Raw genomic sequence first — 19,277 nt, forward strand, 5'->3', positions numbered from 1 at the left:
TGGGTGCTTTGATGTCCGTTAAATATTCAAAACAATTTTGGTGTTATCAGCGAGTTAATTGCACCGCACGAGTTTGTTTTCCTTGGGCGGTCACTATAGACGGGAGTTTGACTGTACTGTAATTTTCTGAAAGTTACTAATACGAGGGCATTTAAATAGCAATCCTGTTCAGTGGTCATTCCAACTATAGTATTCTATAGTAAACTGACATAAAAAGAATCGGATAGCTCACATACTATGGTTCATCTATCTATATCGGTCAGAATTCAACATTATCTTAAATCAACTTGCCAATTATTTTCCCCCACCCCCAGGAGCGACGACAGCAGGTGCGCCAGAAGGTGGAGGAGGAGAAGAGGAAGACTGAAGAAATGCACGAGGAGGTTGAGAAGCAGAGGGCGGAGGAGAGGAGAATGGACGACCTCCGGAAACGTGGGGTTAACATGGAGGATCTGAAGTAAGAATACAAGTCTCTCTGCTGCTTCAGGGGTTTGGGAGAGGCCTTGAAGAGTGTTGCCTCTTTCAAATTTGATGCTGTTCAACTCCTAAAATTCACTGTCTACAACAAGCACATTCTTTTGTTTCCCTTGAAAATGGTTTCTCATTGAAACATGTACTAATGGAACCCGTCTACAAAGACCTCCTGTCGACAAAGACCACTTTTTGTGTTTCCCTCGGGCGGTCGCTGTAGACAGGTTCGACTGTATTAAAATGAATGATAAACTCTGTACATATAAATGAATGACAAAGATTATACATTTGAATGAATGGCATACATTCGAAGGTCACTATCCGTCTTTCCCATGTGAATCACGACATAAACAGATATTCAGAAAGTGTTTTCAGTATCATCAGTGCCTTTGATTAGGCACTTTATAAATCCCCGGACTGGATTATTGGAGAGATAGATGGTAAATCGGTTAAAATAGTAGCTGTGTGCACCCAAGGCTTTAATGTTCTGATTTAGGTGTATGTTGTAAGAAACAGAAATGTGACAAACACTACACTAAAATCCATAGTGTTTTTTTTTTAGGCGGATCACTGCATCTGGTGAATGTATCATTTTCTTTGCAAATCCTTGTACGTACATGCAGGTTTGTTGACTAAACTGTTCATAAGTTGTGTTTTTGTTAAATTGACAGTGTATTTGGAATTTTACAGAGGTAGCATTTGACCTGTGTGAAGCCAATACTTCAAACATGGCACCCCAAGTATTTAGAGTGAAATGTTTTTCGGTGACTGGTACCATTTAAAGAGAAGGTTGAGTTCTGGGAAGAGGTGAAAAATAATTTGTGAGCGTTATCATTCTTATTATGCAAGTGTGGAAGAACATCAGATAAGACATGTTCCCTGAAAAGCATGGCTCTTCAAATGCCTTCATATTCTAAATATGGCATGTAACATCGTAAAAATCGGGGGGTAGGATTTTTACGCCACGTGTTCGTGTAGTCCCATATACATCTTTCTGTGTACAGTGTTTGTAACTTCACCAAGACTTGGCCAAATTTCTCATCATTTTGATGATTCCAGAACCTTGCAATACACACAAATTCTTATATGTTAGATGATCAACCTTTTCTGGTCGATCCCACACCGTTTCTGTCACAATGCAATCGCATGACCAGAACTCAACTTCATCTTTAAACTGCATGTGAAATTTGTTTAAACTCATCTTCACTGACCATGTTGTTTCTCTGTATCACTTTCATTTTAACCCAGGAGAATGGAGGATGCCCGAAAGAAAGAAGAAGCAAGGAGAGCGGAAGAAAGAAAGCAGCTGGAAGAACAACAACTAAAGAAGAATGAACAACAGAAAAGATTGGAGCAGCAGGTGGGGAAACGGACAGTAAAAGAAAAGAGTAGTTTTGTAAAGTTTTGTAGGAGATGGAAGAATGTACAGTCAAACCTGCTTTAGTGACCACCTGTGTAGAAAGAACACATTTTTTTTTATTTCCCTTGAAAATGGTTTCGCATTGAAACATGTACTAAAGGAACCTGTACATAAAGACCACCTGCCTATAAAGGCCACTTTTCTTGTCTTCTTTGGGTGGGCTTTATAGACAGGTTTCACTGTACTATCTGAGATCAATCTGGAGGGTAAAAGTTAACCCTCAGAGAGAGTTGGGAGATGGAGAAAGATGGGAGAATGGGAGAGGAGGTATATGGAGAGGAGGGGGGGGGGGGGGGAGGAGGGAGAAAATAGAGGGGTGAGGATTGGAGGGATGAAGAGTTGAAAGACGAACCAAAGGCTCGTTCAGATATGACCCAGTAAACTGCTGGGAAATTAAATGCAGAGATTTTTATGTATTAAATTCCTGTTAGTTGAGTGATAACATTTTAAGCGAAGTAAATTAACTACTTACATTTTCTTTAAGGGGAAATTATCTTGCGATCCATTGCCAAACAGTGCCTGCGGAGAGATCCAAACTATGGATCATGTCATCGATGCTTGTCCTATCTACAAATCCCCTCACGGTGCTTCTGGACTTTGAGAGCTTGATGATGAGACCATCAGTTGGCTAAATAAGGACCTTCCTATTTAGATGATGTACTCTTTGATATTCTTAGAATGAATGAACGATCTTGTGATTACTTTTCTTGTCTTATATTTCCAGCATCTTGAAGAGCTGAGGAGGAAGCAGGATGAGTCGGTACGCAGAGCTCAGGAGGAGGCGGCTAGATTGGAGGATGTGACCAGGAAGGCCAGGGAGGAACAGGAGGAGAGAGCTAGAAGAGAATCGGAAGAAAGACAAAAGGAACAGGCCGACAGACATAGACAGGACATGCTCAGGTGAGCTTCTTGGGCCCTCATTTTTTCAAAGATGTAATAGTAATAATAATAATAATGATGAGGATGAGGATGAGGATGAGGATGAGGATGAGGATGAGGATGAGGATGAGGATGAGGATGAGGATGAAGATGACCAGGATGAGGATGAGGATGAGGATGAGGATGATGATGATGATGATGATGATGATGATGATGATGATGATGATGATGATGATGATGATGGTGATGATGTTGCTGAAGCTGATGATGATGATGATGATGATGATGATGATGATGATGTTGCTGATGATGTTGCTGATGATGTTGCTGATGATGATGACGACGACGATTCATTATTGAAGGAAAAAATATTATCTAAAAATCCTAATGGTTGAGAGCAACCAGTGGCATGATTAGCCTGCCATATTTAAGTCCAACTTAAAGTTGATCTTAGTTTAGTGAAACACCCCCTAGGACTGTTAATGGCAGCCATAAAAATAAATTGATGCAAATGATATTGCGCCATCACTTTGCGCAAGATGGTGCAATACCCTCTTTTTTAACGTTAGCAAGGGTTAGGACCCATCGTACCTGGGTATATTCTATTGTGCAGTAGGAATGTTTGGATAAGGAGAACGATATGCAACTTTTGTGAACTTTGAAATGGGACACAAGCCTTAAAGTATCCACAATGGTACTTATCTATTGGGAATATAATTTTGTCAGGATTTCTGTATAATATACTATGAAGATTATCTGTTGAACGGATCAAAACATGCTGTTAGACCTTTGAAATACTACAACAAAAACAGCCTCAGGAACTGTTAGGATGACTTTTGAAATTCTTATTCATTTTCAGGCAACAAGAGATACAACGTCAGCAAGAAACCTTGCAGAGGTTGCAGCAGCAGCAACAGGCCCAGCAACAAGCACAACAACAGGCTCAACAACAACAGCAGCAGCAGCAACAACAACAACAGCAGCAACCCCAACCACCCGCTGTAAGTAATTTTTACAAGTTGAACCAAGATCATTATTTTTATTTTGCATCTGACATGAAATTCCTATGGATAATGTCTTGATATGCTTTGCACTTTGTTAGATTAGACATATATTTTAAATCCCCATAATGGATTGTATAATTAGTCCTTGTTGTGTGATACAGTCAAACCTGCCTTAGTGGCCATCTCTCTATATAGGCCACCCGTCTTTAATGGTCACCCGTATTGTTTCCTGCTAAGCAGAAATATGTCGTAGGACCTGTCTAGAAAGGCCACCTGTCTGCAGTGGCCAGTTTTCCTTGGGTGACCTTTATACGCAGGTTTGACTGTATTTAAGAAGTAGGGTATGGTATTTAAAAAGTAAGGTATAACACAGTTCCATATTATGTTGACACATTGTTAATGTTTAACTACGTTTTTTGATAATCTTTTATTGTGCTTATTCCAATAATTTGTCAATATTTATCTACATACAATGTATGGTGATGATTCATAGGTAGGTAAATATTGACAAATTATAGTGTGATCATAACAAAATTAATAAAAATCTGCAATTCGGCCTACAAGCTAGGGTTAATCTTTATCAAAACAAAGAGAGATAAGTATTTGTGATAACTATCTCTGTTGCAGTTGCCAAGCAGTGCCATGTGGGCCCAGCGTAATGCTACAACTTCCAGCAGTGGACCAACTCTACAACAGATACAGCTAATGCAAAAACAGCAGGAAGAAATCGAAAGAAATGAGGTTCGTTATTTTGTTTAAGAAAATGAATGCCTCCAGTGCCAGTAGGGTTTCAAACAATTTTCATAGCTAAACTTTTACGAGGCGTACATGGGGCTGTGATTTCAGATATTTTACGTGTGGACTCCTTCTACAATGTGTTTACTTGTGACTGTTTTGGGAACATAGTTAACCCTAAAGGGGTAGGGGCAATATCCATCCCTGAAACGCGTGCCTAGAAACGTTACAGGATAATCTTTACACAAGATATCAAAACTTTATCGCTAAGAATCTCACACGTCATTTGCTACCAAATTGATAACATTTCAAGCATCATGTCAACATAATTGAACATTGCCCCATGTGTAAAGTACACAATGCAAAATTGTCAATTTGCGGATATGTGAATAGTTGATTAGTGATCATTTGCAAAACATTTGAGATAATGATATGAAACTCCATGGACTCGTCTTGATGAGAAACTCTGGCTGTATGCCAAGTTAAAGAATTTATCGTCACTCCACGGCTTGAGATCGCCTTAGACTAAAGGACAGGGCCTTGTATCCTCCAGAAAAGGCCCTATTTAAAGCTTGTCTGTACTAGTTTGGCCAGGAGGGATTAGACCACCCTGCAAGGTCACTGGCAGGAGGCTTTCTCATCAACTCAGCTCTCAATTAACATAAGAAAAAGAGTATCTTGGGGGACCAACAGGCATCGATTGGGCATTGATTTCTATACAGCGGGAGCAAGTAGCTACAAGAAGTGCAGTGGGGCTTTAAATCGAATTATTATCATTATTATTATTATTATTATTATTACAGAGACAGAAGAAGCTACAAGCACAGATGCTGCAGCAGAAGCAACAGCAACAGAATGCTCAGAGCAGACAAGCTGGATGGGGCGCTACCAACTCCAGGTAAATGATTTCCTCTCATTGACTCCAGCGATATCATTTTCAGAGTCTGGCCTGTTTTCAGGATCTACCTCTGGTTTAAAAGTTAAAGTCAAGTCCTGGGACCCGTTTCACAAAGCCTTTTTTCAACGACAAATGACAAAAATCAGTGACAAATCTGCTGATAACCAATCAGAAGCACGGATTTCAGTAGCTTATAACAAAGACTGTCATTTGTCACTGATGACAAGTTTTGTGAAATGAACCCCTTGTCATGTGCTTGGAATGTGAAAGAAACTGTCACTGTCTCAAATTTATTTGTTAACAGTTGATGCTGTAGAACTTACTAATGACTGTATATTGTAAAATATGGGAATCATGAAAGTCTAACAAATTGACACACGCTTGTTGAATATCACATGCAGGTAAGAGCGCTGTGCATAGATAGGGTGTATAGACTCTTCAAAACTTGGTCCAAATGTCAAAACTCGTCTCTAATCCAATTTGAAGTATGAGAGCATGTCAAGATTAATCTTTTGTTCAAGTGGCATTGCTTGTAAATTATTCTTCCAGAAAAGATCAACATGAATTACAAATAGAAAACTAACAAATGGTTAAAGGCATCGTTTAACAATGTTAAATCTGAGATGCACGTCCCTTCGTGTTATCAGCGTCAATGATATGGTGTTATATTGAAGCCCTAAAATAAATTGCGCTTCAAAATGATCAAGAAGTGCCTCAAAAAAGTAAAAGTCTTTGAGTGACCGGTTTTACCACACTCGTTTTTCTCACTAGACTGTAGTGTTACGAAAAACGTTTGGCAAACGAAAAATTTAATTTTGATTTTCGTTAATAAATATCTTGACAATCAGACAGGCGATCGGCTTGTAAAAGTCATGGGATTCCTGACTGATCTAAAGGTTCATAATTATCATTTCAGCATGAGCTAAATCAGGGATTTTTAAAAGGAATCTTGAGACAAAAGTTACCTTTAATCGTTATACAAATCGTTATACAAATGGTTATCAGAACATCGTTATCAGAGCTCAATGTTTAAGAGCAATCCAGCTTGTGAAAAGTATTGGGACGACATTCAAGATTCAAGATTCAAGATAATTTATTGTCTGATTTAAAAAATACAGAAACTTGTCCTCCACTGGTGAGTGACATACATATAGACATACAAGCAACATAAACAATATGTAAATACATTCAAGGATACAAAGAAAATATGAGAGTAATATTTGACATCTAAAACATAAGAGGAGGCGCTATGGCTCAGTGGTAGAGCAGTGGTCTCGTAACTGGGAGGGTCCCGGGTTCGAAACCAAGGTAATGCGCTAGTGCCCTTCGATAAGGCATTAATTCTCATTACCAGGTCCCTCGAAATGGACCCAAAGCCGTTGGTCCCCTGATTGCTTGCTTACAATATCAGTCGGGTAAAACAAACAATGAAACAAAAAGAGAAAAAAATGAGAAAGCTCACGAATTCTTGTACTACGCCACCAGTACACTACCATCTTTTAATTTCTTAGGAATGAACTAGCTCTATGTCATATTTTTTCATTTCAAGTTTTCAAGTTTCAAGTTTACTTATTTCACTTTATCAAAGATAACATAATTGAACATAATGAACAATGGTAATTATTACAACTAAACATACAATATAGAACACATAATGTACATGATAATAGTTATAACAGAGAATACAATCATATAAATCAATCAATAAAGTGGGGCATCTACTAAAAAGCAAAGCTTGTATTGTGTAGGTCCCTGTTCATAGGTTTATATATAAATTAGGGTATCTGAATTAACATATTTACAAAAGCATATGATTACACAAGGGTTATCTTTAAGTGACACATTTTACTATACATATCATGAACAATTGGAAAAAAAAGGAAGAGTTCTGTGCTTTCCTCTCCTATTTGACTGATATAGCTCCTTGAAGGTGATATAAAACCTAAGTCTAAGAGTCAAGTTAAAATTTAGAGTTAGGGGGGAAGTTTCCTTTCTTTGTTTTATTCATATACTTATACACATTTTTATATTTTGTGTGATGGGGTTTGCCATTGATAAGGCTGTGGCCTTTACAAATCCCACCATTTTTGAATTTATTTCTGTTATATACTTATTTTCTCTTTCAATGTATAATGTTATTGTCATTGTTCTATTTATTCAAATGTGAAAATAAAATGAATTGAATTGAATCAATATTTTGTGATACCTCCTCTTCCTGTAGTAGCAGTAGCAGCAGCATGAACCAGTCAACCAAGTCTCTACGTGAGATTCAAGAAGAGCAAGCAAGGCAACAGATGGAGAGAGGGAAGGCCAAGCAGACTGAACAGAGCAAGGTTGGTATCCTTAGGACCCTGCCTGCCTGCCCACCCACAAGCATTTCGCTTTTAATGCCCTACTGTACTACTTGTAGCTACTTGTTCCCTCTATATAGAAAACAATGCCTAATCGGTGATCATTGGTCCCCCATGATCCTCTTTTTCTTATGGTTTTTGAGAGCCGAGTTGATGAGATAACCACCTGTCCAGTGACCTTGCAGGGTGGTCTAATCCCTCCTATAAACTAGTATAGATGGCCTTTAAAGGCATCTTTAACAATGTTAAATCTGAGATGCATGGCCCTACGTGTTATCAGTGTTTATGATATGGTGTAATATTGAACCCCTAGAAGAATTTCGCCTCAAAATGATCATGAAGTGCCTCAAAAAAATAGAAATCTTTGAGTGACCGGTTTTACCATACTCATTTGCCCAATAGACTGTAGTGTTATAAAAACACTCATAAATATCTTGATAATCAGACAGGCGAATCTGCTTAAGATTTGAAAATGGCTCTGATATAATATAATGCAACAACAACTTTCTGATTACTTTTCAGGGAATGACTTTTTCTTCTGCTGCCGTGTGGGGCAGCGGTGGGGCAAATACCTCCCTCGCTTGGTCCGGAGACCATGCTAGTAGTGGTGGTGGTGGTGGTGGTGGTAGTAGCAGCACCAGTAGCGTTTGGGGTGATCAACCAAGGACTGTATCATCATCCTCAGCCAACATGGGCTTCTGGGATGAGTGTGCTAGAGATAATGTCAGAGATACGGTCAGCAAACCCAAGTGAGTACATGTAGTCCCATTCACTTGTTTTGGTGATATCTTTGGTTCCCAATTGAGTAGTCCCATTCACATGTTTTGGTGGTATCATTGGTTCCCAAGTGAGTAGTCCCATTCACTTGTTTTGGTGATATCATTGGTTTTCCCGAATTCCCTGCATTTGTTGTGTGTGTCTATGCAATTTTATGAGAGATTATTAATGTAACTGCTCTATTTACTGTTTAATATACCTGGCTTATTAGGTTTCTTATTCCATTTTGTCTTGCACCAAGCATGTCATCTTCTCAACACTAAAATTACTTAGTATTTTTGATGTTGGCTGTATAGGGGAATAATTATCTCATTTACTTCGTGATCTTGATGGCTATACTTCTTTCCCCTTGCTGCAAGTGGCTTGAGAAGGTGGTAACCCTAACCTCACTTTGTACTTTATTATTTATAGTTCATACATGTATCTGCATACATGACAGGTAAATGTACATTGTACATGTACATAAACCGTCATAGGACACTGTTACTACCAGCATTTATTTTCATTATATATTTGTGCATACCGTGACCAAATTAATAACTTTTTGATCTCCTTATCTAACTGCAAGATATTTATCTTTTTGTTGACAGCAATTCCAATTTCCCATCTTTGCGGAGTGCGGCAACAAATGTGAACCCCATTGCTGCACCCCCTGCCAGGAACCCCACCCCTGTCAACAGCAACAAGGCCAGGACAAAGGAAGAGGTAAGGGGAATACCCTAAGACATTACTCCAAGGGAAATACCCTAAAGCAGCTTTCCAGTAGATTTAGATTTACTTTCACATTGTTGTTCATTTTTTTGTGTATTTCCATGCGCCCCGAACACATTAGTCATGTGGAGTTCGTGCATTACAAATACTCATTATTATCATCATTATTATTATCATCATTATTATTATTAAAGGGAATGGCCTTGGGGGAATACCCCAGGAGAGGAAAGGGGAGTGGTTGTATGACACGTGCTCCTATACGACAATTGCTCCTATACGACAATTGCTCCATGATCAGTTTCATAATTATCAGAAATCCTAACTTTCACCCTGGACCAATCAGTAACCTAACCTTAAGGCTCGTTCAGATTTGAAACTGCTTCAAGTAGGGGGAAAAAAAAGGCTAAGATTTTTTTGTTGACTTCTAAATAATGGCAACTGCACGCAACGAAGGTCCTGCACCTCTTTATTGAACTTTGTGTCATAAGATACATAACTGTGACTCCCATCACACTTAACATCATCATCAGAACGAGGCCCAACCCTGATCCTGACCTAAAACCCTAACCCTAACCCTAACCCTAACCCTAACCCTAACTCTAACCCTATCATATCATTGATGAAATAAAGCCCGGAGCAATTATTGCTGGAGCGTACATGAGAGCATAATAATACTATTAATAGGCATTCTATAGCGCCGTCTATCTAGAGAATAATTTTTTCCTTATATCTAATCATGAATATTCATTGCTTTATGCATAATTCTCAAATCTCGAACTCATTAATATTCAATTATTGCTGGAGCGTACATGAGAGCTCAAGTTGAAGAGAATGATTTTTTATTTTTCTCTGATCATGAATATTCATTGATTTTTGCATAATTCTCTATTCTCTAACTCATTAATATTCATTATGATGATCTATCTTCCAGGAGGCTGTGAGGAAGCTGTTTCAAAGCAACCCTCCTTCATCTGAGTTTGGTCAGTGGTGTGAGATGGAACTCAAGAGAATGAGACCACCTGTGGATGGTAAGTCATTCAGGATTTCCATTCTGTCCTGTAAAGTATCCTACAAGCATCTCACATCGGCAATTGGGGGATGAACACAAAAGTCATGACAAAATCATGCATAGATATCTTTTTTATCTGTTTGTATTTATTCTCTCTCTTTGAGTTGATTTGATTTGTGTTATTGTCCACATAACTGGAATTTTTTTTTCCACATGGTTACAAGGGATATACAGTACAGAAAGCATAGGTCAATTGAACAAATTTTAAATTACGCATTGCTCGTTAATCACAGAGTAGATCATATTAATAATTTAAGCTTAATCTTTATATGTTTGTGTGTATTTTTCTTTCTTTCTTTCATTCATTCATTCATTTTATTTTTCTTCTTTCTTCCATACACAATCTTGTCTACTGTGCAGTTCCAACCTTTGTGTCATTCCTACAAGACATTGATTCTCCGTACGAGGTTCACGAATACGTCAAGATGTACCTGGGCGACACCCCGGAGAGCTCCAACTTTGCCCGGCAGTTCCTCGAACGAAGGAGCAGGCAGCGAGACCAGCAACGCCAGCAGAAAGAAGTGGTAGGATTGACCTTTGAACTTCTAAACATTTTCATGTCTGTGTAGATGTTGACAGTTTCTAGAGACATCCCCAAGTACTACCATAGCCGAATACTAGTAACATTTAGGTGATTCAGTCAAATATGTCCTGCGTATCACAAGTCTTTATCCATTTATTTCATCCTAAAATGAAAAATAAATTCCTTGATATTACCATTGACCAATGATTCAGTGTCGCCATGGTAACACCCGACAGATTTTTTAGTTATGGATGTTTTATAAAAGATAATAAGACTTGAGTTGTAAGGGTCTAAGGGACACGTTTCATGGAATCACCTAATGGAGATTCGATGCTAGATGTAATTAGGCAAGAGCTTATGAAAAGTCCCCTCTCCATCCCTACAGAGCCTTGCTCATTGGATGATGCGTGTGGAAAGGAAGTATTAGTTTGCCCCTTGTCTTTTGCCGTTTTGCATTGTCTGCAACACATTGGGTTCTTTGGAGGGTGGATGGACAGTGCCTGTTGTCCATTTTCCTGTGCATGCTCTGGCCATAGCATTTTGGTTTTAAATCCCTAGCATGCCTATAACTATATTTTGTTTTGGGCAAAAGTTATTAAATATATCAAAGAAATTCATGAAATGCAATGTTTGAATTCAATTTCATCATATTATGTAAGAAAATTGGGATTTAACGACATATAGATATGGATTGCTTACAGGAAATCTGTGTTTTCCTTAACAAATCAGGAATTTGTAGTTGTTTCAGTCTATCATTTCTTTGGAAATCCACATACCCCAGTTTCTATTTTTGTTAAATAAACATCCCTCTGTCCTGTGTATGTGTGTGACTGTTCTGTATGTTTGTTTTTCTGTCTTGTGTCTTACTGCCTTAACCATTAGCTTTATATAAATTTGTATTAGATGACCTTGTTTCTTTGTCTAACGGGTATTCACCTGAAAATATACTCCCCCCCCTTTTCCTCCATCTATCTTTCTCTAAATTGCAATGATACTCACTCATTTAGTAATACTTTTGGGGAAGGACACCACAATTTTAACTTGTTTCAATAAATTTTACCTTTTTCGTTTGCATTCTAAGTGAAAGTGATGAATGAGGACTTTTTAAACACATGCCAATCATAGCTAGTTGAGAGACATAGTTACACCACTGTAAACCGCTTCTCATTGGTCAGCCTCATCATTGAGCCCCAAGTACCTCCCTCCATAGAGATTGCATGTAGGAGGGAACTACATGTATGTGGAGCCCCATGATCTAACCCCTGACCTCAGATGCGTACATGCATATACTTGTCCCAACTATATCTCTCAACATGCTACGATGCCCATATCTGAAAGATGCATTCTCTCTTCTTTTGTTTCTGTAGTCTCCATTCTATCACTTACTCAGGAAGATATAAAGAGAAGAAAAATGAGGTGAATTTATTAAATTGAATTGCATTTATTGCCAAAACATTTTAGTTTCAATCATTAATAAAACCTAATACATCAGGCAATATTATTATTAGTTCATAAAACAATACTCTAATTTTATTTGATGATTAGAGTCATAGTGCTGAAAGAAAGCACAGAATGTATTTCATGTTGTTACAATTGTTTTGTTAATGTTATGATATGCGAATTCCAATATGAATGTGGGAGAGTTGCACAATGATATTGAACATGTGTGACTTTTGTCTTACTGAGACACATCATTTTATGAATCGGGGTTTGATGTTCTGTTCACATTGGAGCTGTTTGTGTTTACATTTTCCGTTTATAGAATGCCCTCAATTTTTCCTAACAATTAAATGGGCGTACATCAGTTTAGTTTTCCTTTTACTCCTAACATAGATGTCTATGTGTTGACCGGTGCATAGAAAAATATACACAGTCTATTCTGTGTCATTTTAAAATGATAAATGACCTCTGTGCATCAACAGCAATAACAATCTTAACCCTAACATGGCCCCCATTCCCACCTGTTTTCCTTCTGTGAGCAATAAGTAATATTTATCTGTTAAACTCTAGAGTACAAGTTAACAGATTATTGATAATAATAGCTTCTTGACTGTCTTGTACCGATGTGTTTGTTAGCAGGACTATTTCATATTTGGGATATTTTAAGGGGAAGGGGAGGGAGGTGGACTGATTTAGCTCTTAAAATGTTTATTATGTAAAATCAGTGTTCATTTGTGAAGTTAAATCCTTAGTGTAGAATATATTTAAACCATGGAGTAGTTGTGTGAAATTTTTAAGTAGTTGAAAAGAAAAGCCATAACTTATACATTAGCATGTTAAGAGGACAACAAAGACACCAATTTGAAACAACTTTGTGTCAAATAACTATTAGACAGATATATTTTTAAAAAGTAGTCAAAAAAATTCCCAAGCAATTCAAACTTAAATGGTTAGTTTTATTTGGTCTTGCCTTTGTTAATGTAACATTTTTTTTTCTCGAGATGGGACATAAAATGCAATTTTTGTTTTTCTTCTCTCTTTATGTTTTGCACTCACTGCAGGAATCCGCATGGCTTGGAAACAAATCGAGCCTGCCCGGTGGACACCACCTGCCGACTGCCTCCTCGGTGCCCCCCTCCTCCGCCACCCCTCACCAACAGGCCCAGATGGGAGACTGGGAGAGCGTGGGTAGGAACAACCGCAAGCAGAAGAAGAAGATGCAACGTGTCGACCCCAGCATCCTCGGTTTCAGCGTCAACCCCGGTGAGCGCATTAACATGGGCGAGATTCAGTCCGTCGATGAGTGATGAACAGGGTGCAATCGAACGCGTGTGAACACAAAACGAGTCTTATGGGTTTTTGATCTGCTCTACAGGTTGGCACTACAGGTTGGCACTGCAGGTTGGCACTGCAGGTTGGCACTGCAGGTCGGGATACATATGTAAACTGGTCTGTCATGTACATCATGCAGATGGGAATGTGTTGATGCTTGAGCTGTTAACATGGACGGGTGAGACAGAGAGTATCACTGCATATGAATGAAGCGTTAGGAGAATTGTCATGGCTGCCGTTTATCGCCAAAATCAGAAAGAAGAAACAAATTACGAGTAAGCTCGAGGAAGATCCCTTTTTATGGATAGACGGAGAGAGTAATGGAGAGACAGAGAGATCATCAGATGGGATCTGTTTAAGTACGGGTTGGCACAAAACAGAAGAGTAACAACGTGATAAATCAGTAATTATGGTTAATAGAACTAGCACAAGTATTAGCAATGCAATTTTCCTCCTGATATATCCCAATTCTTTCATTTTTTAATGATAGCTCTTGAGTTAGAAGTCATCACTTATCTAGCATTCTAAGGTTGGTTAACGATAGATATCAAGTCTTTCCTTGGAGAAACACGTGTGTGCATACCTTGTTTTGTTTTCCGAAGGAGAATTTAATGTGGCTCCATCGGGTTAAGAGTTGTGCTATTCGCTACAATCGGTATACATGTAGAGCTTGGCATTACGCTTCCCTGCTTAAAAATTAGTTAATGTTCTGGTGGGATGTTAATCCATGATATATGAAGGATAGATGTACATGTATGAGGTTACTTAAATTAGACCTCAATTATCCCATATCCCCCATTATATCCCACAATTAGTGAAGGAAAATATATCATATCATACAATATAAACTCCTCAAAAAAAGTTCTGTGATTCAAGTTTGAGTGTTGATATCTCTCTTGTTACTATATCCTCATACGTGACATTGATATAATTGAAAAGCTTGTTTATTCCACATTAAAATGATGCCCCATTTTTTATGGTTATGTAATCATGGAATGTGCAGTACACCTGAATATGGGGCAAAGTCGAAAGTGAAATGTTGCAAAATGGATTGTTATTTTCAACAGTGAATTCTTCATTTGTGTGGATGATGGATTGTGTGTAATGTGTTTAATGTTGAAAACAACAATGCATTTTGCAACATTTCTCTTGTGACTTGGAGCCATATTCCGGTCTACTGCACATTCCATGATTATGTAATCGTTACAAATGGGGCATCATTGTAAAGGGGAATAAACAGGCTTTTCAACAATACCAAAGTCACCTGACGTACGATGATATAGTAAAGAAAGATATCACCGGTCAAACTTATATTACAGAACTGAAGGTTTTGTAACAGCTTGTATCCTGAAACAAAGTTATATAATTATATCCGTGCAGTTGCCATAGCAATATCATACAAATGGACAGTTTCTCCCTTAATTTTTGAAGCCCTAAATAAATATATATGGTTATTCTCTTTATATTCTAGCAAAAATAGCATATATCCTCAATGTTAACCCATTGTCTACAGGAACCGGATGGTCCCTGTGTTAAGTCTATGGGAATAAGAAAAATCAGTAGTCAAGGGGTTAAAGTACCTTGGAGAGAGAAACAAGATAAATGATATATCAAACAACGTATTTCTTGCCTTGTCTTTTCATTTCAATTTCCCATTAGCACCACATGCATGCGATCATTCTTATGTATTCCAATTTTCGCGGGTTCACTGTAAGGTCAGATTGTTACCGTGATTTGTGCTTCTAAAAACACAAACCTCTGTGATAATGAGCAAAAAAATTTAAAGGAAAATTCTATTCTGTTATTTCCTGCTAATTGTGCTATTGCAATTGTGCTATCTGCAATTTGAGGTGATTAAAATGAATGGAATTTTAAGAGCATATTGAGCACCTGATGTCTTGTGTATCCCGGCTGTCTGCTTGGTGGAAAATATCGATGAGAAAGATAAATTTGCATATATTTAGTGAAATGTACTGGAAAAGAAAAAGAAAAAGGACTTTCACCGGCAGTTGATTCATTCCAAAGAAATAAAAGCAACCTTTTGTGCCAATGTTGAGATAAAGACAGGGATTTTTATGACCAATGCAATTTTGTCTTATATATACAACAAAAAAAATGTGAGCAATTTAGAGTATATAGTTGCCTTGGCTTACAAGGCCAAACAAAAAAATTATAATAATAATCATAATATTATAATAGGAAATTAGATGTACAGAAGAAAGAAATCGGGCAAGATAGACTGTGGGCCTCTTGTGTCTCTAGATGAGTGAATTGGTGTTGGGTTATCAGCGTGTAGTATGAATCGACTAACAATGTGAAGTCACTGGAGGGGCGCATCTGATTGGTGATGTAACTTGAAAATTAGTTCTCTCTTGACAGTCGGTGGAAAAATGACTGGTTTTTGGTAAGCTTGCAGCACAGCAAGTGAAAGCTTTCCAAAGCTGGTATTTTTTTCCACTGATTTTGAACAAAGAACTTATTTTTCAAATGATGTAAAGCCTTTGCAGCATCTGCTTCAGATTCCTCCAGGGACAAGTTTCACAAAGCCTTTTTTCAATGACAAACGAAAAATATCAGTTACAAATCAGCTGATAACCAATCAGAAGCAAGGATTTCAGTAGCTTATAACAAATACTGTCATTTGTCAGTGATGACAAGTTTTGTGAAACGGGGCCCAGGTGATGTTTTCATGTCCTTATCATAGTCTGATTTGAATGTTTGGTGAAGCATAGGAATGCATTATTTCATTATACTTAACGTGCTACCATCGAGATTATTTCATCACTTTCAATATTTGTATGATCGCCACCAAATAAATATTCCATCATGATCACCTGTTATTAACATCTCTTGAGTTTAGAAAAAAAATATGCGAAATACATTTAATAGTTTTCTTCACAAAGAAATATATACTCGTAATAATTCAATATAGTTACAATAATCTATGCATCGGTTTAAGTGTCACAAGTAGTATGGAAACTGTTTTTCGGCTTTTTTTCGCGGGCTACAGAAGTTGAGGGTATGCGAAAGTTTCTGGTCTTGTAGTATCTAACATGGTATATAACAGTGGAATATATATAAACATGACACTGCTTTGTGGATGGCGGTATTCATGGGTGGTTGCTGTAACTCGTGTGTCTATACAACTCTTAATATAGTCAGTTTTTTGCCTAAAAAATAGAAAATATGAAGAGCTTTAATTGAATAGAACCACTAAGGCATGAAGATAATTGTATTCTATAATTTTGAAAATTGTTGATTCATGTTCGATATTCCCAGGGCTGGAATGGACTTTGTTCTTTACTGGTATGAATGAGAGTAAAAGGCCTAGAATTCTGTTTTCCATTTGACTACCACAGCCAAGAAAGCTTGGTTATATGTATGGAGTATTAGACAGTGTTACTGGTGAGATTAAACAAGGGTGAAGTATCCAGGCCCTGTTTCATAAAATATGTTATCATTAATAAATTACAGTACCTGTTTTAAGCTACTGGAATCCTGGCATTTGATCGGTTGAGAGCAAATTTGTCATAGAAATTCGGCATTTGTTAGTGATAACGATTTTTATGTAACAGGGCACCGAACTGAATTTCAGAAATGCCGATACCTGAAAATGTCAAAACTAACGTATGCTTGACCAACTAAAAACAGAAAGACAAGACCCTCCCTGCATATATATAGCACCAGATATCTATTGATGAGCCCACTGGATTTTGCTGTCTAAAGTAATCTTCCAGAATGAAAAAGTCTTGAAAACAGCAACTGAAAGAACTAATTTAATTGCTATACGCTAAATAAGGGCCACGTTTAAAATAGTTCTATTTCAGCAACAGTTTTCAAATATTTTTTTTTTTACTGCTTTAGAGTTGCTCGTACTTTGGGAATGCTTGAATAGTAATTGATGGTAATTGGTAAATATGCCTGTTGCTCCTGTGTATTCTAAGTAGTGACCCAGTAAAGAAATCAATTTTCCAGCCCTGGAAGTATCCCATTTTTTCTCTCTCAGTATTCTTGTCCGTCTTTTTGTTCCAGTACCTTCGGGTGCAACAAATCTCGAGTCTTTCTAAACAAATCTTTGGTTTCCAAGATACAACTACGATGCAAGATTTAGCATTAGCGCACTAAAAGTACTGCTTTGTTATTTTACTTAGCCTAATGTTGCTGCTGTGGGTTTAATGATCATTGTAGATCTTTTTTTTTTCCTTTTTCTTGTGCTAGTCAGAAACATTTTATATTATACAGGTACATATATTATTATCATACATGATATTTCAATTTGTGGTGAAATATTGTGTGTCATGGGCTTGTTCACACGTCTTACGGTGATAAATCATTTCACAGAAGGCATCTAATAAGGTGGGTTACCACTGCCAGTGGGAACACAACCTAATAGGGATGATTTTTTTTTTTTATTTATTAATTTTTTTATTTATTTTTTAAAATTTTTTTAATTTTTTTTATTTTTAATTTTTTTATTTTATTTATTTATTTATTTATTTATTTTTTTTTTTTTGGGGGGGGGGGGGGTTGTGAAGTTGCAATGCATGGTTCTGTCTCATGTTGAGGCTGTATATACAAGGTCAACTCAAGGTCACAATACTTCTCTAAGTCATCTGTTGAGAGCCAGAAGGGCGTCGACCCTGTGTCGAAGTGTAATGAGTCGACGCCCTTCTGGCTCCAAACAGACAAAATGCTAGCCAGTCGCCAAGGGAGCTAGTAGAGTTAGCTTTCAACTCTTCTTGTATTCACAGAATGAGAGAAAGAGTTCATATGTTTTAGAGCCAGAAAGGCCTTAACTCATATCCTTTAAAATGAAGTTAATGTACTTCTGGCTCTGTAACATGAAATGGAGGGTGAAAAAATAAAAATGAAAAAAATGACAAAGATCAGAAAATTGATGAGATTTGCTTGTAAAGATGGGATATATCCTCGGATGGGAGACAAAAGGGCATTAACTCAATATTGGGGATATGATTAAATGCCCTTCTGTTTCTCAGCTGACAACTTAATGGGAGTTTGCTCATGTTGAGATACCATGAGATGCATGTTTATGCTCTGCTGGAGCCAAAACGTCATAACTCGATTGTTTAAGGATGTGACTAGATGTGAGTCAATAGCGCCCTTCTGTTTCTCATCAGCTGATCTATTAAAAAAAAAATGACTATCCACACTCACTAACTTTCCTTATGTGACTTTGGCCTTTTACTGTACATTAAATAATTGTTGAACCTGTCCATGACTTTGTAAACATTATGTGAATCGTTTGTGAAGCAGATCTTGAAATAACATATCAATACCTTGTATCCAGTTACTAACATCGAGTTGCACATGTTCTGATGTAGAAATAACATATCATTACCTTTCTCTATTTTGTACAATTTATCTTTGGTTTTGCCTGAACAGTATTTAGTTATTATTGCTTCCTTTCTCTTCACGTTGTTTCTTTCATCGTTTCTCGCATTGTTCTGCTGACAATTCTAAATTAAAGTTGCTTTGTAGTGTTTTGATTCTGTAGAGTATTGTAATTTACTGACATAGTTATTTACTACGATCCCGCACATACCAAACTATTCTCATTGTCTTGCCTTTGTGCGCAACTTCCTCTGAGAAACAAAAGGTTGTATGTACAAAGCTTGTGTTTCTCACAGGAAGCTATGCGTATCTCAG

The 19,277-nt window shown here is 37.4% G+C and overlaps 1 protein-coding gene across 5 annotated transcripts in view; it reads left to right on the plus strand.

Moving 5' to 3' along the window:
- Nucleotides 1–14,088, plus strand: part of LOC100889908 (GRB10-interacting GYF protein 2) — a 29,289-nt gene extending 15,201 nt beyond the window's left edge. For 2 of the 5 annotated variants that reach the window (XM_030986689.1, XM_030986691.1), the window contains exons 13-24: nucleotides 315–457; nucleotides 1,720–1,846; nucleotides 2,616–2,791; nucleotides 3,630–3,771; nucleotides 4,402–4,515; nucleotides 5,313–5,407; nucleotides 7,629–7,740; nucleotides 8,281–8,507; nucleotides 9,126–9,240; nucleotides 10,178–10,274; nucleotides 10,676–10,839; nucleotides 13,340–14,088. In XM_030986689.1, coding sequence (XP_030842549.1) covers nucleotides 315–457; nucleotides 1,720–1,846; nucleotides 2,616–2,791; nucleotides 3,630–3,771; nucleotides 4,402–4,515; nucleotides 5,313–5,407; nucleotides 7,629–7,740; nucleotides 8,281–8,507; nucleotides 9,126–9,240; nucleotides 10,178–10,274; nucleotides 10,676–10,839; nucleotides 13,340–13,585 — 1,758 coding nt within the window. In that variant the 3' untranslated portion in view covers nucleotides 13,586–14,088. Of the gene's footprint in view, nucleotides 1–314; nucleotides 458–1,719; nucleotides 1,847–2,615; nucleotides 2,792–3,629; nucleotides 3,772–4,401; nucleotides 4,516–5,312; nucleotides 5,408–7,628; nucleotides 7,741–8,280; nucleotides 8,508–9,125; nucleotides 9,241–10,177; nucleotides 10,275–10,675; nucleotides 10,840–12,205; nucleotides 12,255–13,339 lie in introns of all 5 variants that reach the window. The other 3 variants (XM_030986693.1, XM_030986690.1, XM_030986692.1) reach the window with 3 other exon arrangements.
- Nucleotides 14,089–19,277: the final 5,189 nt, after the last annotated feature.

Source organism: Strongylocentrotus purpuratus, unplaced genomic scaffold, assembly GCF_000002235.5.
Source record: "Strongylocentrotus purpuratus isolate Spur 01 unplaced genomic scaffold, Spur_5.0 spur5_scaffold_16, whole genome shotgun sequence".
Taxonomy (NCBI): Eukaryota; Metazoa; Echinodermata; class Echinoidea; order Camarodonta; family Strongylocentrotidae; genus Strongylocentrotus; species Strongylocentrotus purpuratus.